This window comes from Pelophylax lessonae, assembly GCF_965119305.1.
Source record: "Pelophylax lessonae genome assembly, chromosome: 8".
Lineage (NCBI taxonomy): Eukaryota > Metazoa > Chordata > Amphibia > Anura > Ranidae > Pelophylax > Pelophylax lessonae.
In genome coordinates, this window is record NC_138775.1 from 174,525,889 (window position 1) to 174,551,196 (window position 25,308).

General features: G+C 44.8%; 1 protein-coding gene across 1 annotated transcript in view; it reads right to left on the bottom strand.

The window, feature by feature from the left end:
* Positions 1-25,308, bottom strand: part of LOC309562405 (RNA-binding region-containing protein 3-like) — a 205,646-nt gene that overhangs the window by 165,819 nt on the left and 14,519 nt on the right. Inside the window, exons 5-6 of the mRNA XM_082266608.1 lie at positions 17,807-17,918; positions 9,609-9,677 (exon numbers count right to left, since the gene is read on the bottom strand). Of these exons, the coding sequence (XP_082122734.1) occupies positions 9,609-9,677; positions 17,807-17,918 (181 nt within the window). The remainder of the gene's footprint in view (positions 1-9,608; positions 9,678-17,806; positions 17,919-25,308) is intronic.

A 25,308-nucleotide genomic window follows, 5' to 3' on the forward strand; every position in this document is an offset into this window, starting at 1 on the left:
AAAAAAAAAAAAAAAATTATATATTATATATATATATATATATATATATATATATATATATATATATATATATATATATATATATATATATATATATATATATATATATATATATATATATATATATATATATATATATATAAATAAAATATATACTTTTTTTTCCTCATCACCATGCCACAGCCAAAGGCCCCTTTCACACGGGCTGTCTGATCAGGTCCACCTGTCAGTTTTTCAGGCAGACCTGATCGGACCCTTGATTCTCCTCTATGAAGCAGTAATCTGCTGCCATCTGATCCTGTCCACCAAAAGCAGACGGATGGTGGTTCTATTTTCTATCCATCCCGTGGATCGGATCAGATGGCATCGGATGGAAAGAGACAGTCTGTTTTCATCCAATTGTGCTATAGAGGAGAGTGGGGTTCTAGTCGTATTTATGTGTAAATAAAGCTTGGTTGTTAAGTTTAAAAAAAAAAAAAAAAAAAAAAAAAAAAAAACTGGCTCCTAACTTTTTTAGCTGGCTCCTAGATTTCAGGAAAATTTGTCAAGCCCTGCCTTAGCGCATCCAAGACCGACTTTATAGCTCAAAATTCCTTTTCAATAACTGCATACTTTCTCTCGTGTTCATTAAGCTTTCTGCTCAGTTACACCACAGGGTGTTCTTCCCCATTGTGTACCTGTGACAATACTGCCCCAATACCTACATCAGACATCTGTCTGAACCAAGAAATCCTTTGAGAAATCAGGGGAGTACAACACTGGCTGTGCACAAACAGCCTTCTTTATGACTTGGAAAGACTCCTCTGCTATTGGGGACCATTTCACCATTACCGATTCTTTCCCTTTCGTAAGGTCAGTCAGTGGGGCAGAAGTTGCAAAATTTGGGATAAACCTCCTATAGTACCCTGCAATCCCAAGAAAGGCTCTGACCTGCTTCTTGTTTGCAGGACATGGCCATTCTTGGATGGCTTCTACTTTGTTTAACTGAGGTTTAATGACTCCACGACCAATAGTGTAGCCCAAATACCTGGCTTCCTCTAAACCAATGGCATTTTTTTTAGATTTGCTGTAAAACCTTCCTTAAAGAGGGAATACAGAACAGCTTGGACAGGGAGCAAGTGAGACTTCCAGTCAGTGCTATGTACCACTATATCGTCCAAATAGGCAGCTGCATACTGTCGGTGAGGTCTTAGGGTTTTGTCCATGGCCCTCTGAAATTTCGCAGGGGCATTTTGCAACCCAAAAGGCATTTTTATGTACTGAAACGAACCCTCTGGGGGTCACAAACGCAGTCTTTTCTTTGGTGCTACTAGTCAGGGGTATTTGCCAATATCATTTGGTCAAGTCCTCAGTAGTTAGGTAGCAGGCTTTGCCAAGTCGGTCTAAGTTTGTCAACCCTGAGCATTGGGTACGTGTCAAACTTTTGTCACTGCATTAAGCTTTCTGAAGTCATTGAACTCCAAGTACTATCCGGTTTTGGGACTAAAATGATGGGGCTGGACCAGTCACTATTGGATTCCTCAATGACATCTAGCTCCAGCATACTTTTTACTTAATCAATAGCGTCCTTTCTCCTAGCTTCGGAAATTCTGTACGGTTTGAGCTTGACACGGACCCCAGGTTCAGTAACAATATATCATGCTAAACCGCTGAAGTCGTACCAGGTAACTCTGAACATTTTTCTCTTTTCCTTATCAGGAACTCTCTAGCTTCTTGTTTTTGAGAATAAGACAGGGGGGTCTGGAATCGTGACCTCAGGGACCAGAGGGAACTCAGTACCCCTAGGTGTTTCAGGGACGGACCTCACAGTCAAGGCTAGCCTATCCTTCCAGGGCTTTCACAGATTTATATGGTATATCTGCTCTGGCTTCCTTTTACCTGGTTGATGCACTTTATAATTGACCTCCCCAACTCTTTCCACTACTTCGAAGGGACCCTGCCACTTAGCCAGGAACTCTAAACAGTGGGAACTAACACCAGGACCCTGTCACCAGTTGAGAAGACACAGAGTCAGGCTCCCCTGTTGTATATTCTCTATTGGGCTGCTTGGGCCTGCAGTAAGTGTTCCTTTAACCACTTAAGCCCCGGAGGATTTGGCTGCTAAAGGACCAGGGGTTTTTTTGCGATTTTTTACTGCGTGACTTTAACGGACAATTGCGCGGTCGTGCGACGCTGTACCTAAACGAATTTGACGTCCTTTTTTTTCCACAAACAGAGCTTTCTTTTGGTGGTATTTGATCACCTGTGCGATTTTTTGATCACGCGCTATAAACAAAAAAAAGAGCGTAAATTTTGCAAAAATAACAATATTTTTCACATTTTTTTATATGAAATTCCCCCAAAAAAAAAGTAAAAATCAAAATTTTTTAACATTTTTCGGCCAATTTGTTTTATGCTACCTATGTTTGGTAAAAAAAAAAAAAATTGCAAAAAGAGTATTTTGATTGGTTTGCGCAAAAGTTATCGCGTTTACTAACAAAGGGAAAGATTTTTGTCATTTTTGGTGTTTTTTTTTTTAACGCGTAATGGCGGCGATCTGCGATTTTTTTTTCGGTACTGCGACATTGCGGCGGACAGATCGGACCCTTGACTGACATTTTTGACACTTTTGGGGGTACCAGTGACATTACTGCAGTAATCAGTGCTATACATATGCACTGTTACTGCAAAAATGACACTGGCAGGGAAGGGGTTAACTTTATTGGACAGGGAGGGGTTAAGTGTGTCCTAGGGGCGTGATTCTAACTGTGTAGGGACATTCCTATTGGTGTAAAAGCAAAGATCAACCGTTCTACATAGTAGAACGGACAGATCTTCACTTTTACACAGGGAGAGCTGACAGGCAGCTTGTTTACACAAGCTGCTCTGTCTTTCTCCCTTCACAGGAGCGATCGCAGTGTGACTGGCGGACATCGAATCCGCCGGTCACACGCACTGACTTGTCTGTGAACGAGCCGCGGCGGGCGCGCGCCTCGACGGGCGCGTGCCCGCCCGCCCGCGATAGGCTCGCAAGTCAGTGACAGGCGAGTGACGTACCGATACGTCACTCTGCCTGGCCGGGGCTGACCGCCGCAGTATATAGTCGTGCGTCGGTCGGCAACCGGTTAACATAGGCATGATCGCTGAAATCCTGTCCTGCATTCGAGAGATGTGCTCAATGACAATTTTGGGGGGTGTCTGCTCCCCTCCAAGGTTTCCTTGGCTATGTCTAAGAGTCCCTGAGGGTGTCTCCCATAAAGCAAATCAAAAGGAGAGTATCCCATAGAGGATTGGGGTACTTCCCTGATGGCGATCATCAAGTATGGAATCAAGTCCCAGTTTTTTCCATTCTTCTCCACAACCTTTTTTAACATACTCTGTTTTATTGAAGCGTTCTACCAAGCCATCAGTTTGAGGGTGGTATACAGAGGTTCGCAACGAGGTCACCTTAAATAACTTGCACAACTCTCTAGTTATTTGTGACATAAATGGGGTGCCCTGGTCCGTAAGAACCTCCTTAGGGATCCCAACGCGACTGACCACCATGAACAAGTCTTTAGCAACGTTCTTAGCGGATGCAGTGCGTAAGGGAACTGCCTCGGGGTAACAAGTAGCATAACCCATGATTATAAGAATGTATTGATGACCCCGGGCAGACTTGGGAAGTGGACCTACGAGGTCCATGGCGATCCTCTCAAAGGGCACTTCAATAATGGGTAAGGGCACTAAAAGGACTACGGAAGTGGGGTTGTGGGGCTGACATCTGACAAACAGGACAGGATTGACAATAATTGACAATATCTTTCTGTATCCCAGGCCAGTAAAACCTGCATAACACCCTTTCAATGTTTTTTTTTCAACCCCTAAATGACCTCCTAGTAAGTGTCCATGAGCCAATTCCAGCCCCACTTGTCTGTAAGGCTTAGGGACCACCAACTGTTCAACAATTTAATCGTTCTGTTTATATACACAATACAATAAATCCTCATTGCTGCTGAAAAAGGGAAAACAGGGCCTGTCCTACATTCTCCCAGGCCCTGGCAAGAGTAGGGTCTTTTCTCTGCTCGCTACCAAAGTTTTCCTTGTGCACATTAAGATCAGCAAACTCCAATGTAGCCTCAGGGTCAGCAGAAGGTTGTCCACCTTCACTGGCTGTGGGGACTTCCTCAGGCTCCTCCAGTTCTCCTGCCATAACTGAGAAAGGAAAACCCGGGGAACATTGAAAAGAATCCATTGAAACCACATTGTCAGTGCTTGCCAGGGGTTCTGGCTTCGCCACGGAGTCAGTTACTTTGACCGAGTCAGGACGATCCCACAGTTCTCAAAACTTAGGGAAGTCTCTACCAATGATGGCCTCATGCACTAAGTGGGGCACAAGTCCGAACAGATAGGACCTAAATCAGTTTTAAAGCTAACAGTAGCTATGGGATACTCCAGAGTATCACCGTGTACACATATCACAGAAACTTTTTTAGCATTGAAATTCACAGTTTCAACTCTGCTTTCAATTTCCGCTTTAACCAAAGTCACCAGACTTCCCGAGTCCAGCAAGGCCGTAATAGGCTATTAACAGTCATTTGGCATATGCGTTTTCCTACACTTGACGCAGTAGCGCATGAAACAGCAGCAAACAGACTGCCTTCTAAGATATGTTACACTGCATGGGTTCATCTGTCAATGGACAGTTTGCTGCAACATGTCTCAGTTCCTGGCAAGGGAAACACCTGATGTTGCCCCAGTTTAGTTTGCCGACAGGCAGTGGCTTCCCTTGTTTGGGACACCAAGCTTCAGCTCTGGCACCAAAATCCTCCCCCCTGTCTCCTTGCCATGCTGACCACCCACTTCCCCTGGAACAGTCTTATCGGCTGCCTGGGGAGGCCGTAGCTTTGGGTGGAAAGTCTGTGCGGCTGTAAGGGTGGTGACCAGGCTCTCTGCAGCATAGTACCTCTCAACGAGCTCCACCAGGTTGTCTGCCGACTTCGGGTCTCCTCGACTCACCCACTTCTGCAGAGCATTTGGAAATGACCTCAGAAACTAATCCATGACCACACGCTCCACTATTTGTGGACCAGACAAGGACTCCGACTGTAGCCATTTTCATGCCAGGTGGATTAGGTCAAACATCTGTGATCTTGGGGGCCTCTCATCTCGGAAGGACCAGCTGTTGACCCGCTGGGCTTGAACGGCCAAGGTGACACCGAGATGCGCCAGGATTTCCTGCTCGACCTTCTCATACGGTCCTGCATCCATGGACTCCAAATTGTAAAAGGCCTTCTGCGATTCCCCACTAAGGCAGAGATCAATCCTGCCCACTGGGTTTTGGGCCAGCCTTCTCTTTCAGCGGTTCTCTCAAAACTTAACCAGAAAGGCCTCTGGGTCATTGTTAGCAGTCATCTTGGACAGGAAGCGACCCACATAGATGACTGAGGAGCTGTCTCTAACCCCTTCGGTTTTAGCAGCAGACTCTTGCGCAAGTGTCTGCACCACCTCAACCAGCGCCTGTTTGTTTCTGCAGCACTTGCCAGTTTTTCAAACATTAACTGGGCTTGCTCTTGTACAGCACCAATCAGCACCAATCTGTTGTTGAAGCAAAGAGTTTGCTTGCTGCTGCGCTGCTTTTGCTTGCTGCTGTGCAGTGTTGGATAAAACCAACTGTTTGAGAATTTCCTCCATGTTCAGTCACTCCAGGTACTGGCCCTTTAAGTAGTAACTTACTACCACTGCCCGCAGGCCTCCACCATATGTAAGCTGGGGAACAGGTAGCAGGTGCAAAGCTCCCTGGAAAAAGCAGTCTTTCAGGCACAGATACCAAATCCAGTGCGGTAGTGACAAACAGTGCAGTGTTTATTGGTGCTATATCCAAGTGCTGTACAGTGCTTTAAAGAAAAAAGCAGGAGAAATAATAACAAAACAAAAACCTAGCTGTGTCCCGGCACTTATTGTACACAATGCAGGCACTCACTTAAAGGCTGAGCAAGCCTACAGCTTGTCAGCTTCCACAGACACAATCTGACAGTTTTAACAACCTTCTGCTCTCATAGACAAACGTTGTCTGATTTCCCAGGCTGAGAGAGCACTGGCTGTCTCAGGGGAGTTTAAATTGGCCTGGGGGAGAGGACCAAGATCTGAACTGGATCATGGATCAGAGATCCCTAAACGTGAATGAAAGGTGCCTGGGGATGTATAAACCCCGAACAGGACTTTTCCCAGCTCTCTCTGGGACGCTCTGCTACTATATATATATATATATATATATATATATATATATATATATATATATATATATATATATATATATATATATATATATATATATATATATATATATACATACACATACACATACACATATACATACACATATACATACAGATCCTTCTCCAAAAATTAGCATATTGTGATAAAGTTCATTATTTTCTGTAATGTACTGATAAACATTAGACTTTCATATATTTTAGATTCATTACACACAGCTGAAGTAGTGCAAGCCTTTTATTGTTTTAATATTGATGATTTTGGCATACAGCTCATGAAAACCCAAAATTCCTATCTCAAAAAATTATCATCCGACCAATAAAAGAAAAGTGTTTTTAATACAAAAAAAGTCAACCTTCAAAAAAAATTATGTTCAGTTATGCACTCAATACTTGGTCGGGAATCCTTTTGCAGAAATGACTGCTTCAATGCGGCGTGGCATGGAGGCAATCAGCCTGTGGCACTGCTGAGGTGTTATGGAGGCCCAGGATGCTTCGATAGCGGCCTTGAGCTCATCCAGAGTGTTAGGTCTTGCGTCTCTCAACTTTCTCTTCACAACATCCCACAGATTCTCTATGGGGTTCAGGTCAGGAGATTTGGCAGGCCAATTGAGCACAGTAATACCATGGTCAGTAAACCATTTACCAGTGGTTTTAGCACTGTGAGCAGGTGCCAGGTCGTGCTGAAAAATGAAATCTTCATCTCCATAAAGCTTTTCAGCAGATGGAAGCATGAAGTGCTCCAAAATCTCCTGATAGCTAGCTGCATTGACCCTGCCCTTGATAAAACACAGTGGACCAACACCAGCAGCTGACATGGCACCCCAGACCATCACTGACTGTGGGTACTTGACACTGGACTTCAGGCATTTTCCTCTCCCCAGTCTTCCTCCAGACTCTGGCACCTTGATTTCCGAATGACATGCAAAATTAGCTTTCATCCGAAAAAAGTACTTTGGACCACTGAGCAACAGTCCAGTGCTGCTTCTCTGTAGCCCAGGTCAGGCGCTTCTGCAGCTGTTTCTGGTTCAAAAGTGGCTTGGCCTGGGGAATGCGGCACCTGTAGCCCATTTCCTGCACATGCCTGTACACGGTGGCTCTAGATGTTTCTACTCCAGACTCAGTCCACTGCTTCCGCAGGTCCCACAAGGTCTGGAATCGGTCCTGCTCCACAATCTTCCTTAGGGTCCGGTCACCTCTTCTCGTTGTGCAGCGTTTTCTGACACACTTTTTCCTTCCCACAGACTTCCCACTGAGGTGCCTTGATACAGCACTCTGGGAACAGCCTATTCGTTCAGAAATTTCTGTGTCTTACCCTCTTGCTTGAGGGTGTCAATGATGGCCTTCTGGACAGCAGTCAGGTCGGCAGTCTTACCCATGATTGCGGTTTTGAGTAATGAACCAGGCTGGGAGTTTTTAAAAGCCTCAGGAATCTTTTGCAGGTGTTTAGAGTTAATTAGTTGATTCAGATGATTAGGTTAATAGTTCGTTTAGAGGACCTTTTCATGATATGGTAATTTTTTGAGATAGGAATTTTGGGTTTTCATGAGCTGTATGCCAAAATCATCAATATTAAAACAATAAAAGGCTTGCACTACTTCAGTTGTGTGTAATGAATCTAAAATATATGAAAGTCTAATGTTTATCAGTACATTACAGAAAATAATGAACTTTATCACAATATGCTAATTTTTTGAGAAGGACCTGTATATATACACACACGGTATATATTATATATATATACACATATACATACATACACATACATACACATACACACGAGAACAACCTACAAGTTCCTAAATTTCAAAGTCACTGCTTAGTCCTATTTGAAAGGATGTAAAACAGGAGTAAGAGCAGTTTTGTTAAGCATATTTCATGAGTTACATATATTTTGAAGCACAGAATAAAAAACTTCAATGAGATTTGAAAAAGAACGCTGATGAAAATTAAAGAACACTTTCAGATACCTCCCAGTTATTGGTGTTAATCTTGGGCTAATTTCTTTAATTTTATGACAACCCCTATTTAACTGGCAGCCTAACTTTCCAGTTTTCACTGACTTTGCAAGATGGTGAGTCATTCTAAAGCGACTGAAATCCTCCAGCAACAGGTTGTCCAGATGAAGGGATGATCCTTTCAACCATAGCAAGAGAAGTTTGTCATTTCAAGTCTGTGATTTCTAGAAGATTACATCTTTACGTCACAAACTCATTCAAGTCTTCCAAGAAGGCTGGTCCTCCACAAAAGACAAATGCAAGAGAGGACAAGATAAATGCAGAGAAACTCAATGGGCAATCGGTTCAACACTGCAGCTGCTTGCCAGTTCATACTGACCAGAGTAAGGATCTGTCTCGTCATACAGTGTCTCGACGTTTACATTTGGACTGAAATCCCACTCTGCAGTGACCAAACCTCATTAGCAGAAAGAATAAAAAAAGCTAGACTAAACTTTGCTGAGGAGCATGCTGTATGGACAGAGAAGAACTGGTCCAAAGTTCACTTTAGTGATGAAAGCAAGTTTAAACTTATTTGGGTCCGATGGGAAACAAGGTTCGTTGTCAAACTGGGGAAAGACTGAACCCAAAGTGTGTAAAGAAGTCCTTGAAAGGTGGACAGGGAGCCCGTCATGGTATGGTGGATGTTTCCTGCAGCAGGATTTTGGTCTCTTATACAGCTACACGGCAGAGTGAATGTAAATGTTAATCAGAACCTTCTTCTCTGCGTTCATCACCCAATCCGGCAGCAATTTCTATACATGACAATACACCCTGTCACACAGCAAAACTGGTAAAGCAGTTCCTTAAAGCTGAAAACATTGAAAATAATTAAATGGCCAGACCAGAGTCCTGATCTAAACCCAACAGAAAATCTCTGGAAAATCCTTGGCAAAGTTATGGCCAAGAAACCCACTACAGTCACCGAACTGTGGAAGGGACTGGAAGAGTGGAATAAAAATCACACCAAAGCAGTGTGATAGACTAGTAATGTCCTGTGGCCGCAGATGTACTGAAGTCATTCAAAGCAAGAGCCCGTACACTTCCTACAAATTGTTCATTGTTGTAAACTTAGTTGTATTCTTTCTCCATGCTACAGTCATTATGGTTCTCCAATTTTGATCATTGTGTTTTCCACCAAAGTTTTTTTTGTTAAAGTGTCTTGGTTATTGAAAAGCAAGTGTCTTGTTGGTTGGAAAACACGGTTCTATTAGAATGGTATAGCCACAGCAAAAATTCCATCAAAACGTTAAGAAATGAAGATTGCATTAATTCAAAACCAATCAAGTGCACATACATTTTTCCCCAATTTTGATCATATATAATCTTTTTTTAGTTTAAGTGCTGTAAAACATGTATGATACAAATATCTGCTCACCAAAGGAGGCTGTGCAGTGAGACGTCCAAAAGGAGCTGGAAGATTCATTTTGTTCATTAAATGCAACACCTAAAATAAAATGTCTCTCATTAGATATAGCAAGGATACCAACCACTGTATCACTGATTGTAAAAATTGAACTCATTCAGCCAAAACAAAGCAAAAACCCATTATCCAATAAGCCAGTTTTTGACTGACAGTAAAACAGAAGCATATTCCTTAGGATTCTTTCACATGGGATTTCTGTATGTCCATTCTTTATTTATCCGTTGACAGATGAAAAAAGCGACAGCAATGCATTCCTATGGGCAAACAGATAATCATCTGTTTACATCTGCGTTCATTCAAAGTCCAAGTCTCTATTTTTGTTCTGTTTAAAAAACATAAGCGGACCAAAATGGATGTAAAACGGACCAACAGTCCATTTTTGCTTTGGTTGTTAGGAGATGCCACCAACCAGCATCTTAACAGCCAGTGACTTCTCCATGACATCCGGGATGAGTCACTGGTTGCCGGCTCCCAACAACTAATGCAAAAAACAGAATTTTTGTAAAATCTTACCGTAAAATTCCTTTCTCCGAGTCCTCCGAAGTCGTCGCCCATTCACACAGTCTTTATTTATGGGGGTATTGACTTCGTCTCCACAGGAGTTTCTAGGCATAAGACTTGTAAAAGAACATACATCTACATAGTCACACCCATGGGGGCTGTCCTAGTCCAATACCCCCCTGCAATAGCCATCCCAATTCAGTTTGGTCGCAAGCAGTGATCGTGTATAAAAAACCCCAAAAGAGGGGCGGGGCGGCGACTGTCGGAGGACTCAGAGAAAGGAATTTTACGGTAAGATTTTACAAAAATTCAGTTTTCTCTTACGTCCTCCGACAGTCGCCGCCCATTCACACAGTCTTCACTTATGGGGATGTCCCAAAGCAGTGTAGACATGAGGGGTGGGCAACGCAACCGCGAGAAAAGCAACGCAGTACCGACAGAGAAAGGAACCTTACATGCACAGAAAGGTGACCTTCTGGGTAACAAGAAAGGGCTCAACATGAGCAACAACCCAGGAAAACAAATAACCAAGGGGAAAAAACAACCCCGACAGCCAGGGACCCGTACAACCCAGGGTTCCCTATGGCACTGCCGCATAGAGAACTTTGCGGCCAAAGGAGGGCATCAGCTGACGCCAGAACATCAATTTTATAGAATTTGGAAAAGGTGTGCACCGACGACCAAGTCGCAGCCTTGCACACCTGGGCCACTGAGGCCTGATGCCGGAGGGCCCAGGACGTACTCACCGATCTGGTAGAGTGCGCCTTGACTGGGAAGGGAGGAACCCGTTCTTGCAACGAATAAGCCTGTACAATGGTCTGTCTGATCCATTTGCCAATGGTTGCTGCAGACACAGCCATACCCTTCCGAGGTCCCTCAGGAAAGACAAAGAGAATCCGATTTTTGAAAGGATTCAGTCGACGACAGGTAAACCCTGATCGTCCGGACAACATCCAAGGAATGCAAGGCAACCTCCTTTGGATGCTTAGGGTTCGCACAAAGTGAAGGCAAAACATTGTCCTCATTCAGGTGGAATTCCGAAACCACCTTTGGCAAAAAGGACGGATTAGGTCACATTTCCCTGATGTTTTCAAAAGGGGAACGCTGCAACACGGACAGAACCAAGTTCAAGTCCCATGGAGGTAAAGGCTCCCTTCTAGGAGGAGCCAAGTGACGCACACCTTGAATAAAAGGTGCGAATCAAGGAATTAAGACGCCACAGGGCGCTGGAAAAGAATAGCCAGTGCAGAGACCTGGCCCTTAATCCTGGCCAACGCAAGACGCTGGTCCACACCAGTGTAAAGGAAAGCCAACACCCTCGCCACCGAATAGGAATGAGGAGAGAAACCCCTGGACTCACACCAGGCAAAATAAGCTTTCCATGTACGGTAATAAATTTTACCAGAAGAGGCTTTTCTAGCCTTGATCAAAGTAGGAATGACCTCTGAGGAGAGATCCCTGTCTCTCAGGACCAGGCTTTCAACAGCCAGGCTGTTAAAGCCAGCGACTGTAAAGCAGGATGGAAGATCGGTCCCTGGGACAGCAGATCTTCTCGCATTGGCAGCCGCCACGGAGGCTCTACAGCCAGGTGAACGATGTCCGTGCACCAGGACCGGCGAGGCCAGTCCGGTGCCACCAGAATCACCAGTGATTGTTCCGAGGCCAACCTGCGAAGGAACCTGGACAACAATTGAATCGGAGGAAAGGCATAGATCAGTCGATACTGACGCCAAGGCACCACCAGCGCATCCAAGGCGTCTGCCAGAGGATCGCGCGTTCTTGCCACGAACCTTTCCACCTTGTGGTTTAGTCGAGACGCGAACAGATCCACATCCGGGGATCCCCACTTCGCACACAGCATCTGAAACACCTCCGGGTGTAGGGACCATTCAAGCTGGTCCAGGGTCTGGCGGCTCAGATAGTCGGCCTGCCAATTCTCCACACCCGGAATGTGAACGGCCGATAACGCCGGGACATGAGTCTCGGCCCAAGACAGAATACTGGTCACTTCCTGGGCCGCCCGGGCACTCCTGGTGCCCCCTTGGTGATTGATGTAAGCCACCGCAGTGGCATTGTCCGTCTGCACCCGTACAGGACGGCCCTGAAGATGATCCGACCAGTGGATCAGGCACAGCCTGATCGCTCTCAATTCCAAAATGTTGATTGGGAGGGAGGATTCCTCCTCTGACCAGGTGCCCTGGGCAGACAGGTTGCCCAGAACGCCACCCCAGCCCGACAGGCTGGCATCCGTGGTCATTACCGTCCACAAAATTGGCCGGAAGGATTTTCCGTCCGACACCGCCGGGGACTGAAGCCACCACAAGAGATCCATTCTGGTTTGGCGACTCAGACGCTCTTAGGTCCAAGGACTGAGGTAGTCTGTCCCACCTGGCCAGGATCTCCGATTGAAGAGGTTGCGTGTGAAACTCGAAGGCCGACACCATCAACCCCAGGGACCGCATACAGGTCCTGAGTGACGAGGATTTGTTGTCCCTGAGGGACCTGACCTCGTTCTGTAGGGTCCGGAGCTTGTCCTCCGGTAAGAACACCTTTGCTTGAGCAGAGTCCAGAACCATTCCCAGATACGGGAGACGAACCGAAGGAGACTTCTGAATGTTGATTGTCCAACCGAACTCCTGAAGCGTCTGGACTGTAGTAGACAGATCGCGCAGCAGGCTCTGACTGGCACTCGATCTTAACAGGAGATCGTCCAGATATCCAAAGACCACAATGCCCTGTGCCCGCAACAGGCCCAGAACAGGCGCCAACACTTTGGTAAAGACCCTTGGAGCCAAAGCGAGACCGAAAGGTAACGCCACAAACTGGTAATGTTCCTTCGCGATATCGAATCGGAGGTACCTCTGATGACCCTCGAAAATGGGGATGTGTAGATACGCATCCTTCAGGTCTATAGAGGCCAGGAACTCCCTCGGATTTAGGGAGGCCACCACCGAGCGGAGTGATTCCATGCGGAACTTTCAAACTCGCACAAAGCGGTTAAACTCTTTTAAGTCCAGAATCGGACGCACTTTGCCCTCCTTTCTGGGCACAGTGAACAGATTTGAATAAAAACCCCGAAACCTGTCCCGATGAGGCACCGGGACGATCACCCCCTGAGCGAGAAGATCCTGCACCGCCTGATGTAGGTCCTGTACCCGCCCTAGGGTCAAATGAAGATTTGAGGGAAAGAATCTGTTCGCCAGCCGTGAAAGAAATTTGATCTTGTACCCTGACCGAATGATTTCCTGAACTCACCTGTCCGTGATTCGGAGCAGCCAAGGTTGGAGGAAACTGCGCAAACGTCCCCCCACCCCTGTAACGGGTGAGGGCGCCCCTTCAAGCAGAGGCGGACTGAGCCGCCGCCCCAGCCTGGCCGGATTTTTGTTTGCCAAACCAGGGCTTTTTCTGACCACCTTGGCCCTTGAAGGGTTTACCCTTGTTCTGCGCCTTGAAGGCACGAAAGGACCCTTGAGTAGGTTTAAAGGAGGGGCCCCGCTTACCGCGGAAAAACTTGCCCTTAGGGTTCTGGGGCAGCAGAGTGCTCTTACCCCCAGTGACTCCTTTAACCAATTCATCCAAGGATTCCCCAAAAAGGCGAGACCCCGCATAGGGGATGTCAGCCACCGTCTTCCTGGATTTTTGGTCAGCCAACCAGCATTTTAACCAGATTAAGCGACTGTTAATCACAGCGACACTGGACAGGCGTATCGCCAAAGGGGCCTCATTTAGAGCCGCATCGCACAAATACATGACCCCGCGATAAATCTGATCCACCATCTCCACTGTAGTGGGAGGGGCAGAGTCGGCCACGAGGGTGCGTTTGAGCACCTTGGTCCAATCCGCCACAGCCTGAGCCACCATCACAGAGGCAAAGATAGGCTTGAGCATGGAACCCGCCACCATGTAGGAATGTCAGACAAGAGATTCCAGCCTCCTATCAGTAGGATCCCTAAAACACCGGGGAGTCCTCGGCAGGGAGAAGGGTAGCTCTGTTCAACCTGGCCACCGTGTGATCCACTTGAGGAGGCACAAACCAGCGCGCAGCCGTAGTAGCCGCAAAAGGGTAGAGAAGTTGAAACTTCTTAGGCACCACGAAGGTGTGTTTTAAATTACGCCATAGCTCATTCACCTTATGGTGAAACTCTGCAGGGCAAGGAAAAACCTGCGCCGTCTTGCGGGTCCTGTGTGTACCAAAAGAGGACACAACGCCCGGAGTGGGCTCATCCTCCAAATGTAGTGTTTCCTTTACTGCTAGGATCAACTCATTCATAGCTGTGCGTTCCTCGGGTGACCCGGGGGGGGGGGGGGGGAGAATCATCCACCCCTGCAACCTCCGCCTCCCACTCAGACTCTTGCGGGTCCTGAGAAGAGCGAGACCCCGAAAGGGCCACGCTACCTACAGCAACCATGTCACACTCAGAATCAGAAGAAAAGGAAATTCTAGGCCTTTTCCTAGCAGCACGTTCAGATATCAACACATCCATTTTTGACACCAAAGTTGCCACAACAGCAGCCAAAATTAGTGACGGTAGAAGATTTAGAGGACCCTGAATCCCCCACCAAAGCTGGAGGGAATTTGCTGTCCTGGGATTCCATAACAGAAATAAAAAGTTATTTTTTTGTTTTGTTTGTTGAACTGGCCCTTTAAGAGTGGCGCGGACCCCCACAGCACACCGCTATAGAGACTGACACACAGACCCCCCCGCAGGCACAAAACTGACCAGACCTAATGGGAGGCTTCGGCAAGATGGGCGCCGACATGTGCTCTGAACGATCGAATGCCACACGCAAGATGGCTCCACAAGGCGCCAAAATCACTACATAGCATGCTGTATAAATGCCCATAATGAAGCCAGACATGCTGCCCACACTTAAAATGGCGGACCGGCGGTTTTTAACCCCGCAGCGGCCGCTGCATGTGTCTGCACCTCCAAGCACCCAAAGTGACCTTAGGAGAGGGACCCCCAAAACCCCACACAGCACTGCTGTGAGAGAATAAAACCCCCGCAGTGACCGGATCAGGGAGCCCAAAAACGCACAGACATAGGGGACACCACAGACACACAGGACTGCCGACCCCAGACAGAGGCCCCACACAGAATGTACTTACCTGTACCTGATGGCGTGGGGTGCCTCATATCAAGCGGGAAACCGCCCACCCTCAGATGGCAGGGGAGTGCCGCCAGCCAGAACGCAGGACACCATTAGTGCACTGATGAACCTATGCTGTGTCCAGTGAGGTAGCCACCTCACACGGCTGCATCCCTGATGGACTGGGATGGGTTGCTTGTGAGGCCAGGGCCAACACAGCCTGCGAAACGCTCGATGGCGGGCTGGGATTCCATCTGACCCTCTGTCCTGGAGAACCAGGACGGTCAGTCCGATTCCCGGCTCCGCAAACGCCGTCTCCATCCGAAGATCCACTAACTAGTGCTGGTAAAATAAACAGCTAACAATGTAAAGAAAAATTACATCTTTTGAAAATAAATCATAAAAGAAAAAGAGGAAGGCTGAGACTGTAGCCTCAGCACAGGGAAGCCTATCCACTCCTAAGCTAGGCAGAAGACAAACTGAATTGGAATGGCTATTGCAGTGGGGTATTGGACTAGAAGGACAGCCCCCATAGGTGTGACTATGTAGATGCATTGTTCTTTTACAAGTCTTATGCCTAGAAACTCCTGTGGAGAGGAAGCAATACCCCATTAGTGAAGACTGTGTGAATGGTCTGCGACTGTCGGAGGACGTAAGAGAAAATGCCACGCTTTACTTTTGTTGATTACACTGGAACGCATGACACTGGTGTGAACTAGGGCCACTGGAACCCATGTTAAACACTTTTATTCTGCATCAAAAATGCATGGACTATGCACTGATCTGCATCAGTGTAAACCAGACCTACAGTCAGGTCCATAAATATTGGGACATCGACACCATTCTAATCTTTTTGGCTCTATACACCACCACAATGGATTTGAAATAAAAACAAAACAAGATGTGCTTTAACTGCAGACTCTCCGCTTTAATTTGTAGGAATTACAACAGTTTGTATATGTGCCTCCTACTTTTTAAGGGACCAAAAGTAATGGGACAATTGGCTGCTCAGCTGTTCCATGGCCAGGTGTGTGTTATTCCCTCATTATCCCATTTACAAGGAGCAGATAAGGTCCAGAGTGCATTTCAAGTGTGCTATTTGCATTTGGAATCTGTTGCCGTCAACGCTGAATGGGAGATCAAAAGAGCTGTCACTATCAGTGAAGCAAGCCATCATTAGGCTGAAAAAACAAAACAAACCAATCAGAGATATTAAAAACATTAGGTGTGGCCAAATCAACTATTTGGAACATCCTTAAAAAGAAAGAACGCACCGGTGAGCTCAGCAACACCAAAAGACCCGGAAGACCACGGAAAACAACTGTGGTGGATGACCGAAGAATTATTCCCTGGTGAAGAAAACACCCTTCACAACAGTTGGCTAGATCAAGAACACTTTCCAGGAGGTAGGTGTATGTGTGTCAAAGTCAACAATCAAGAGAAGACTTCACCAGAGTGAATACAGAGGGTTCACCACAAGATGTAAACCATTGGTGAGCTTCAAACAGGAAGGCTAGATTAGAGTTTGCCAAACATCTAAAAAAGCCTTCACAGTTCCGGAACATCCTATGGACAGATGAGACCAAGATCAACTTGTACCAGAATGATGGAAAGAGAAGAGTATGGAGAAGGCAAGGAACTGCTATCCAAAGCATACCACCTCATCAGTGAAGCATGGTGGTGGTAGTGTCATGCCGTGGGCATGTATGGTTACAAATGGAACTGGTTCTCTTGTATTTATTGATGATGTGACTGTTGACAAAAGCAGCAGGATGAATTCTGAAGTGTTTCGGGCAATATCATCTGCTCATATTCAGTCAAATGCTTCAGAACTCATTGGACGGCACTTCACAGTGCAGATGGACAATGACCCAAAGCATAATACGAAAGCAACCAAAGTGTCTTTTAAGGGAAAGAAGTGGCATGTTATGCAATGGCCAAGTCAGTCACCTGATCTGAATCCAATTGAGCATGCATTTCACTTGCTGAAGACAAAACTGAAGGGAAAATGCCCCAAGAACAAGCAGGAACTGAAGACAGTTGCAGTAGAGGCCTGGCAGAGCATCACCAGGGATGAAAACCAGCGTCTGGTGATGTCTATGCGTTCCAGACTTCAGGCTGTAATTGACTGCAAAGGATTTGCGACCAAGTATTAAAAAGTGAAAGTTTGATGTATGATTGTTAATCTGTCCCATTACTTTTGGTCCTTTAAAAAGTGGGAGGCACATATACAAACTGTTGTAATTCCTACACTTAAACACACATATATATTATATATTTTTTTTTTTTTTTAATAAAGTTATCTTAGCCTTTAAGAAAAGAAAACCCAGCAGCATGCATTTTTTTCCCCCACACCAGAGCCAACGTAACCCCTGACAAGAAAGTTTGAATGGCTCTTGCCTAATGCATAATCTCTGCCTTTACATTCAATATGTTCAATGAAAACACATAGCCCCTACCCTCTTGTTCTTGTCTGTATTTATAGTGGTAGTGTCACATTAACTATAAAACTTAAATTACTTTTTAAATTTAAATACATGTATTAAAACAGGTTTTACCTGAACATAGAACTTTGGGACACTTGCTAGGGCATTTGCAATGTTTGCCAAAACTGTGCTTGTAGGAGGTGGATATAGGTACTTTAGGCTGGATTTTATTGGGAAAACTAGCCTGTTACAAAAAAAAAAAAAAAAAAAAGTTTTCATTAAGGCTTTTTTTATGGGCACATGCAGAACTAAATAAGCTTGTAATACAGTACACATCCTAAAATATTATAATAAAAGCATGTAAAATACAAATGATTATTGTTACAGGAGTCAGGTATGCCGCGAGTGTTTACTATGGAATTTAGTCTACTGTCAACCATTTCTTCATTTATTAACCATAAATTACCATCCCAAGTTTACAAATTATTCATTCAGCCATAATTCAGCTCTTGACAGGATGTTCATTATACCTGTCCAGTAATGAGCAGACAGTACAAGCAGGGCTCCATTCAAAAATATAAAAAATAATATCTTAGCTACCTATCTAGACACCGCTGCACCTAGTGGCTGATGTGCCATGCTGCCAGTGTAGCATGTGTGTATACTGCAATACACAGGCCTGGAGTGAGTGCCCATGAGAATGCTTGCAATGGCAAGCACTCATTATTCAGCACAACCACATAGCTATGTTGACCAATTAGAAATGTTTCTTTCTTCTGGGACATCATACCAGAAGAAACCTCAGATGTGCTTCTCCTTGGTCAGGATGGTCACATGAATGTAAAGACCAAAGAGTGTTTGCCATTATGAGGATTATGATGGGTACTCACTCGGAGATTATGTATTGAAGTGTACAGACTACTAAACTGACATTACAGGGCATCTTGCCAGCTATGTGCAATGGTGTATGGGGTATTGGCCTGCATATTTAGTTAGTTCACCTTTTAATTTTTTGAAAAAACAAAAAAAACAAAAGTGAACTTACCCTTTAAAGACTCTGCAAGTACAGTAAAGTACCTGTAGATTTGCCAGAAATGCGCTCCTCTCTAAAGTCCTTTTGTGGACTGACAACACACGGCTTTTTTGTGATGTAAGTGAGGTCAGCCCTACCGAGTGCCTTTGCTAAACTGCTCAAATCACTCCCGCTCCCAGATCTCAACACAACAGTTAAATGATTTTGTAGTCCAAGATAAGAACTATACAAGGTAGTTTGTTTGGAGTATTGTTAGCGTGGTCTATGTACGTGCCCGTGTTGTCTGTGTGTGTTTGGCTGGCTTAACCCAAAACAGCATATAAAAGCGTTTTGTATAGGTCACAGAAAAAAAGGAAGGTTATTTTGTCAGCAATAACATAGCGGGCTCTTTAATTAGGTGAACATAGACATTTATTTTGAAAAAATAGGGGATGTGATAACATCCATGCAAAAAAGATGTCAGTGGGTACAATCAGTGTTGGGACAAGAAACAAGACATACATAACATGTGACAAACAGTGACAAAAATCGGCCGGCAAAATAATGTTGCATCAATAATCTAAATAATCATATAATCAATCAAATGTTAGTTGCAATAATGGTGATTCTTGAAGAGGCTCCTTGGGGGGCTGTGGGTCACCAATGGGGCTGATGGCCGTACTGCACAATTGTATGGAGTGTTGGATCCAGTGAGGTCACTCTTTTTTGTGTGCCATTAGTCTTAGCTATGACTTTATGGGGAGAGGGCTGGGGGTATCTCAGTCAGAGAGGTAGCTTTGGGGGAGACAGTATGTGTTTAATGTTGCTGCCATGTGGTAAAGCATCAATCGTTGGCATATAGGGTTCTTTGACGGGGACTAGGCAGAGATCTGACAATTGTCTTGATCACTGATGGTAAAAGTACCGTTTCTTCACCCCTATTTTGTGACAGAGTGTCGCTCTACGTTTTAGCCTTGTAGCTAGTATTGTTGTGGGGGGGGTATAAGGTGATAAAGGGGACTTGTGCAGAGCAAAACCGATCGGGTATGTGCCTCCGATTCCCGCATGTAATGAATGGCGGTTCAGTGCGGTAAGTGGTATCTCACTTGCTCTGACGGCCCTTCGGCCGTTTCTTCACCCCTGCTTAAGGAGCACACAGTACCTCATAGATGATCCATAGAGCGATTACTCGTGTCCTGCCGCTGCCGGTCTCCGTGCGTGCTGCCTTCGGCTTCTGCTTTCCCGAGCGATCCGTCGCCTGTTAGGAGTGGTGAGGGGATGTGCCGCCGGGCTGTGACGTCGACGCATTTCGCTTCCTGTTGCGTAGCTTCATCTGGACGTGGTTGAGTCAGTCAGCTGATCCCTTATATGTAGATCTTCTCAGCTGTACTGACTTGGGATTGATTGTGACAAGGGAATTTCTGTGTGTGAATTCTTCACACAGGTGGGGGTTGCTGCAAGGGCATTGTTGGAGAAAAGGATTTGGAATAAGTTCACGGGATTTTGATTGGACATGTATTGGGTCTAGAAAACATCGATATTATTTTCAAGATGTATAAATCTGAAAATTCGTGGGTTGGAGTGTGGGTTCATTACAGTCATAAAGCCTTCTATATCTATTAAGTATATACATAAATACAAGGTTACCCTTTGGTATAAGGCAATAGATTTATCAGATATAAGTTTACTTTTTCTGAAAAATGGGTATTTATCTTATTTAATTTAATAAAGATGGAGTCCCATTTAGAGATCTTGTCCAAAATTTGTATAAACACAAATTTTGGACACGATCTCTAAATGGGACTCCATCTTTATTAAATTAAATAAGATAAATACCCATTTTTCAGAAAAAGTAAACGTATATCTGATACATCTATTGCCTTATACCAAAGGGTAACCTTGTATTTATGTATATACTTAATAGATATAGAAGGCTTTATGACTGTAATGAACCCACACTCCAACCCACGAATTTTCAGAATTATACATCTTGAAAATATTGATGTTTTCTAGACCCAATACATGTCCAATCAAAATCGGGCAATCAAAATCCCGTGAACTTATTCCAAATCCTTTTCTCCAACAATGCCCTTGCAGCAACCCCCACCTGTGTGAAGAATTCACACACAGAAACTCCCTTGTCACAATCAATCCCAAGTCAGTACAGCTGAGAAGATCTACATATAAGGGATCAGCTGACCGACTCAACCACGTCCAGACGAAGCTACGCAACAGGAAGCGAAATGCGTCGACGTCACAGCCCGGCGGCACATCCCCTCACCACTCCTAACAGGCGACGGATCGCTCGGGAGAGCAGAAGCCGAGGGCAGCACGCACGGAGACCGGCAGCGGCAGGACACAAGTAATCGCTCTACGCAACCATCTATGAGGTACTGTGTGCTCCTTAAGCAGGGGTGAAGAAACGGCCGAAGGGCCGTCAGAGCAAGTGAGATACCACTTACCGCACTGAACCGCCATTCATTACATGCGGTCAGCGGGAATCGGAGGCACATACCCGATCGGTTTTGCTCTGCACAAGTCCCCTTTATCACCTTATACCCCCCACAACAATACTAGCTACAAGGTTAAAACGTAGAGCGACGCTCTGTCACAAGATAGGGGTGAAGAAACGGTAATTTTACCATCAGTGATCAAGACAATTGTCAGATCTCTGCCTATTCCTCGTCAAAGAACCCTATATGCCAACGATTGATGCTTTACCACATGGCAGCAACATTAAACATATACTGTCTCCCCCAAAGCTACCTCTCTGACTGAGATACCCCCAGCCCTCTCCCCATAAAGTCATAGCCAAGACTAATAGCACACAAAAAAGAGTGACCTCACTGGATCCAACACTCCATACAATTGTGCAGTATGGCCATCAGCCCCATTGGCGACCCACAGCCACCCAAGGAGCCTCTTCAAGAATCACCATTATTGCAACTAACATTTGATTGATTATATGATTATTTAGATTCTTGATGCAACATTATTTTGCCGGCCGATTTTTGTCACTGTTTGTCACATGTTATGTATGTCTTGTTTCTTGTCCCAACACTGATTGTACCCACTGACATCTTTTTTGCACGGATGTTATTATCACATACCCTATTTTTTCAAAATAAATGTCTATGTTCACCGAATTAAAGAGCCCGCTATGTTATTGCTGACAAAATAACCTTCCTTTTTTTCTGTGACCTATACAGAACGCTTTGTTTACAAGATAAGAACTAACATGGCTCTTTAAGATAACACAGCAAGCGTACAGACGACAGGACAGCTCAGAATTTCTGACAAGATTAACCTTTTTTTGTTTTATTTTTTGCAGTTATCAAACAGATATAACAAAATGCTTGCAAAAAGTATATTTACCAGACCAAACGAAAGCCAATAAGAAAAGTGCATTCTGGGGATTTACACATTAACTTTCTTCATTTTCTATTAATGTTTATTAATTTAGTTTATAAAGATCATATAATGTTTTTTATAGTTTACTTATTAAATCAGATATAAAAATATATCTTTTGGAATTTTTCTGTGCCTTTACACAATATATAAGATGTGTAATTGATTTTCAATAACCTTCTATAATACATTTTGACAAAGATTTTTCTTCTCATAGAGAAATACCCAATTCTTTCCAAAGAAAAAAGTAAAAAAAATATACTCCAAGAATTCATATGGGGATAAAGAAAAAATTAAAAAAATTCCTTAGATTCATTGTACTTTTTCCTTTCTCACCATGAATTTGCTCATTATTTTCCAATTTTTTTTTTCTGTTTCAGATTACAGCCATGATCTGCTGATGACAAAGCTCTTTCTTTTAAATGCACAAATGTCAAAGCACTCGAAATCACTACTGGGGAAATTAAAAGAGCCTGCTGTGGGGGGGGAGGGGGTCGCTGCTGTCCAAAACTCATAAACCAATGAGATCAAAGAAAAAACAAAAACACATGTAAGGAAAGTGCTGTACCCTGGTACAGTCATGACATAAATCTCTGGACTCCAGATGTGACCATCATTTGGCTCGAAAACTGAACAGGAGCTGACACCACCCTGTGGCATTAAGACCTGAAGAAGGGGCCACGTCCCGAAAAATGTAGTCTTGGCTACTGGGTTTTAATCCCATGTTTACTTTGCAACAGAGGCGCTTGAGCTTCCCACTCGATACAGTGTTGCCCATGCCTTACGGCTAACCATCTTCTACTTCCGCCAGCTTGTGACGTTATATCCAGGCGACCAGTCCGGATTTCACTGCGAGAGGGCTTTTATTCCCAGGCGTCTCGGCTGTTTCACCTCAGCCAGACGCCCCCGGTCAGCTCCTTCGCTGACTGGAGCATCTCCATCATGCTCCTATTCAGTTTCCCAGCCAGATCAGGATCACATCTGGACTCCTGCAGCACGCCTTGCCTCCCCAGGACCCCAGCTGAACCAGCCCCACTGTTCTCTCTGGAGCATATCTGTCACTCATGCAGTTCCATCTTCAGGTATTTTTAACTGGGTCTACAACGTTATATCATGGGATGTTCCCTGCCACTGTATGCTTTGGATCATTTCTAATAAATTGAAATGTTTTATTCATCCAGAGATTTATGTCATGATTGTACCAGGGTACAGTGCTTTCCTTACATTGTGTTTTTTTCTTTCGTTTATATGGACTGTTATTATGGAACCACAATAATATGGCAGCACTTTTGGCACTATGGCAGCATAGTGCACTGGAGATGGAACTCTCAAGTGATATCAGCACCTCCCCTTCTCTACTCAAAGAGCAACTGAAAGCATAGTACTTCAATGCAGGGAAAATATCCTCTTAACCACTTCAGCCCCGGAAGATTTACCCGCTTCCTGACCAGGCCCTATTTTGTGATTCGGCACTGCGTTACTTTAACGGACAATTGCGCGGTCGTGCGACTGTACCCAAACAAAATGTACGTCCCTTTTTTCCCCACAAATAGAGATTTCTTTTGCTGATATTTGATCACCTGTGCGATTTTTATTTTTTGCGGTATAAACAAAAAAAAAAAAAATTTTTTGAAATTTTTAAAAATAAATAAAACAATATTTTTCACATTCTGCTATAGAACATTCCCAAGAAAAAAGAAAAATTTAAAAATCAAAATTTAACATTTTAGGCCAATTTGTTTTCTGCTACATATTTTTGGTAAAAAAAAAAAAGAAAAGCGCAATAAGCGTATTTTGGATGGTTTGCGCAAAGGTTATCGCGTCTACTAACTACGGAAAAGATTTATGTCATTTTTATTGTTTTTTTTTTTTTTTAACTAGTAATGGCGGCGATCAGCGATTTTTTGCAGGACTGCGACATTGCAGCGGACAGATCGGACCACTAACTGACATTTTTGACACTTTTGTGGGTACCAGTGACATTACTACAGTAATCAGTGCTAAAAATATGCACTGTTACTGTAATAATGCCATTGGCAGGGAAGGGGTTAACCCTGTGGGTAATCAAATGGTTAAATGTGAGCCAAGGGGAGTCATTCTAACTGTGGGGGGGGGGGGGGGGCGTGGCTTCCGGAATGACCATAGAGATATGTGATCCTATATAGCAGGATCACATGAGCTCTGTGATCATCCCAGGGAGGACGACGGTCGGCTGTGTTTACAACAGCTGACCGCCCTCTCTCAGCGGGGAACGATCGCAGGTGTCAGGCAGCAATCGGAGCCGCCCAACACACGCATCGGCGGCGCGTGCTCGCCCCCTTGACTCCCGAGAGCGAGCGCAGTACATCTGCGGTAGGCAGTCGTAAACTGGTTAAAGAGAAACTAAAAAGGCAAAACTTTAAGTTTTGGATAGAGTGAAGATGGATTAGAAGACCTGTCAGTTCTTATTGTGGTCTTTGCCCCCGTTAGGGAGACAACTTTAGGAAAGAACGACTGACAGGGTCCTAACACCACTTTGTCCCTGTGAACCACCAGGACAACGCAGCCAACTCAGACACCCCACGCGCAGAAGAAATAGCGACCAAAAAGGCCACCTTCTGCAACAGATTGAGCAGAGGAAGTTAAAATATTTTCAAAAGGAGGTTTTTGAAGTACCGACAGTACCAAATTGAGTTACCAGGAAGGTACCAGGGATCACACCTGAGGAGCCAGATTGCGAACCCCCTGCATATAAGTGTGAACCAAGGACTTCCCCGCCAACGGCCTTTGGAGAAATATGGCCAAGGTGGAAATTTGGCCCTTGATGGTGCCGAAAGCCAAACGTTAATCTACATCAAGTTGCAGAAACTCCAACAGGCGAGACACAGAAAAAGGAACAGGGAGAAACCCCCCCCCCCCTCCCCCTGAGACTCACACCAAGTAATGTACGCCTTCCAAACTCGATGATAAACCTTCCTAGAAGTAGATCTCCTAGCTTTCAACAGTGTAGGTATCACCGACTCAGACAGCCCTCTGTCCTTCAGCACCTGGCTTTCAATAGCCAGGCCGTTAAAGCCAGCAACTGTAAAGCAGGATGGAAGATTGGTCCCTGAGACAGAAGATCTTCCCTGAGTGGAAGTTTCCAAGGAATGTCTGCTACCAGCCTTACCAGGCCTGCGTACCAAGACTGGTGAGGCCAGTCTGACTCCACAAGAATGACTGGAATCCCTTCCAC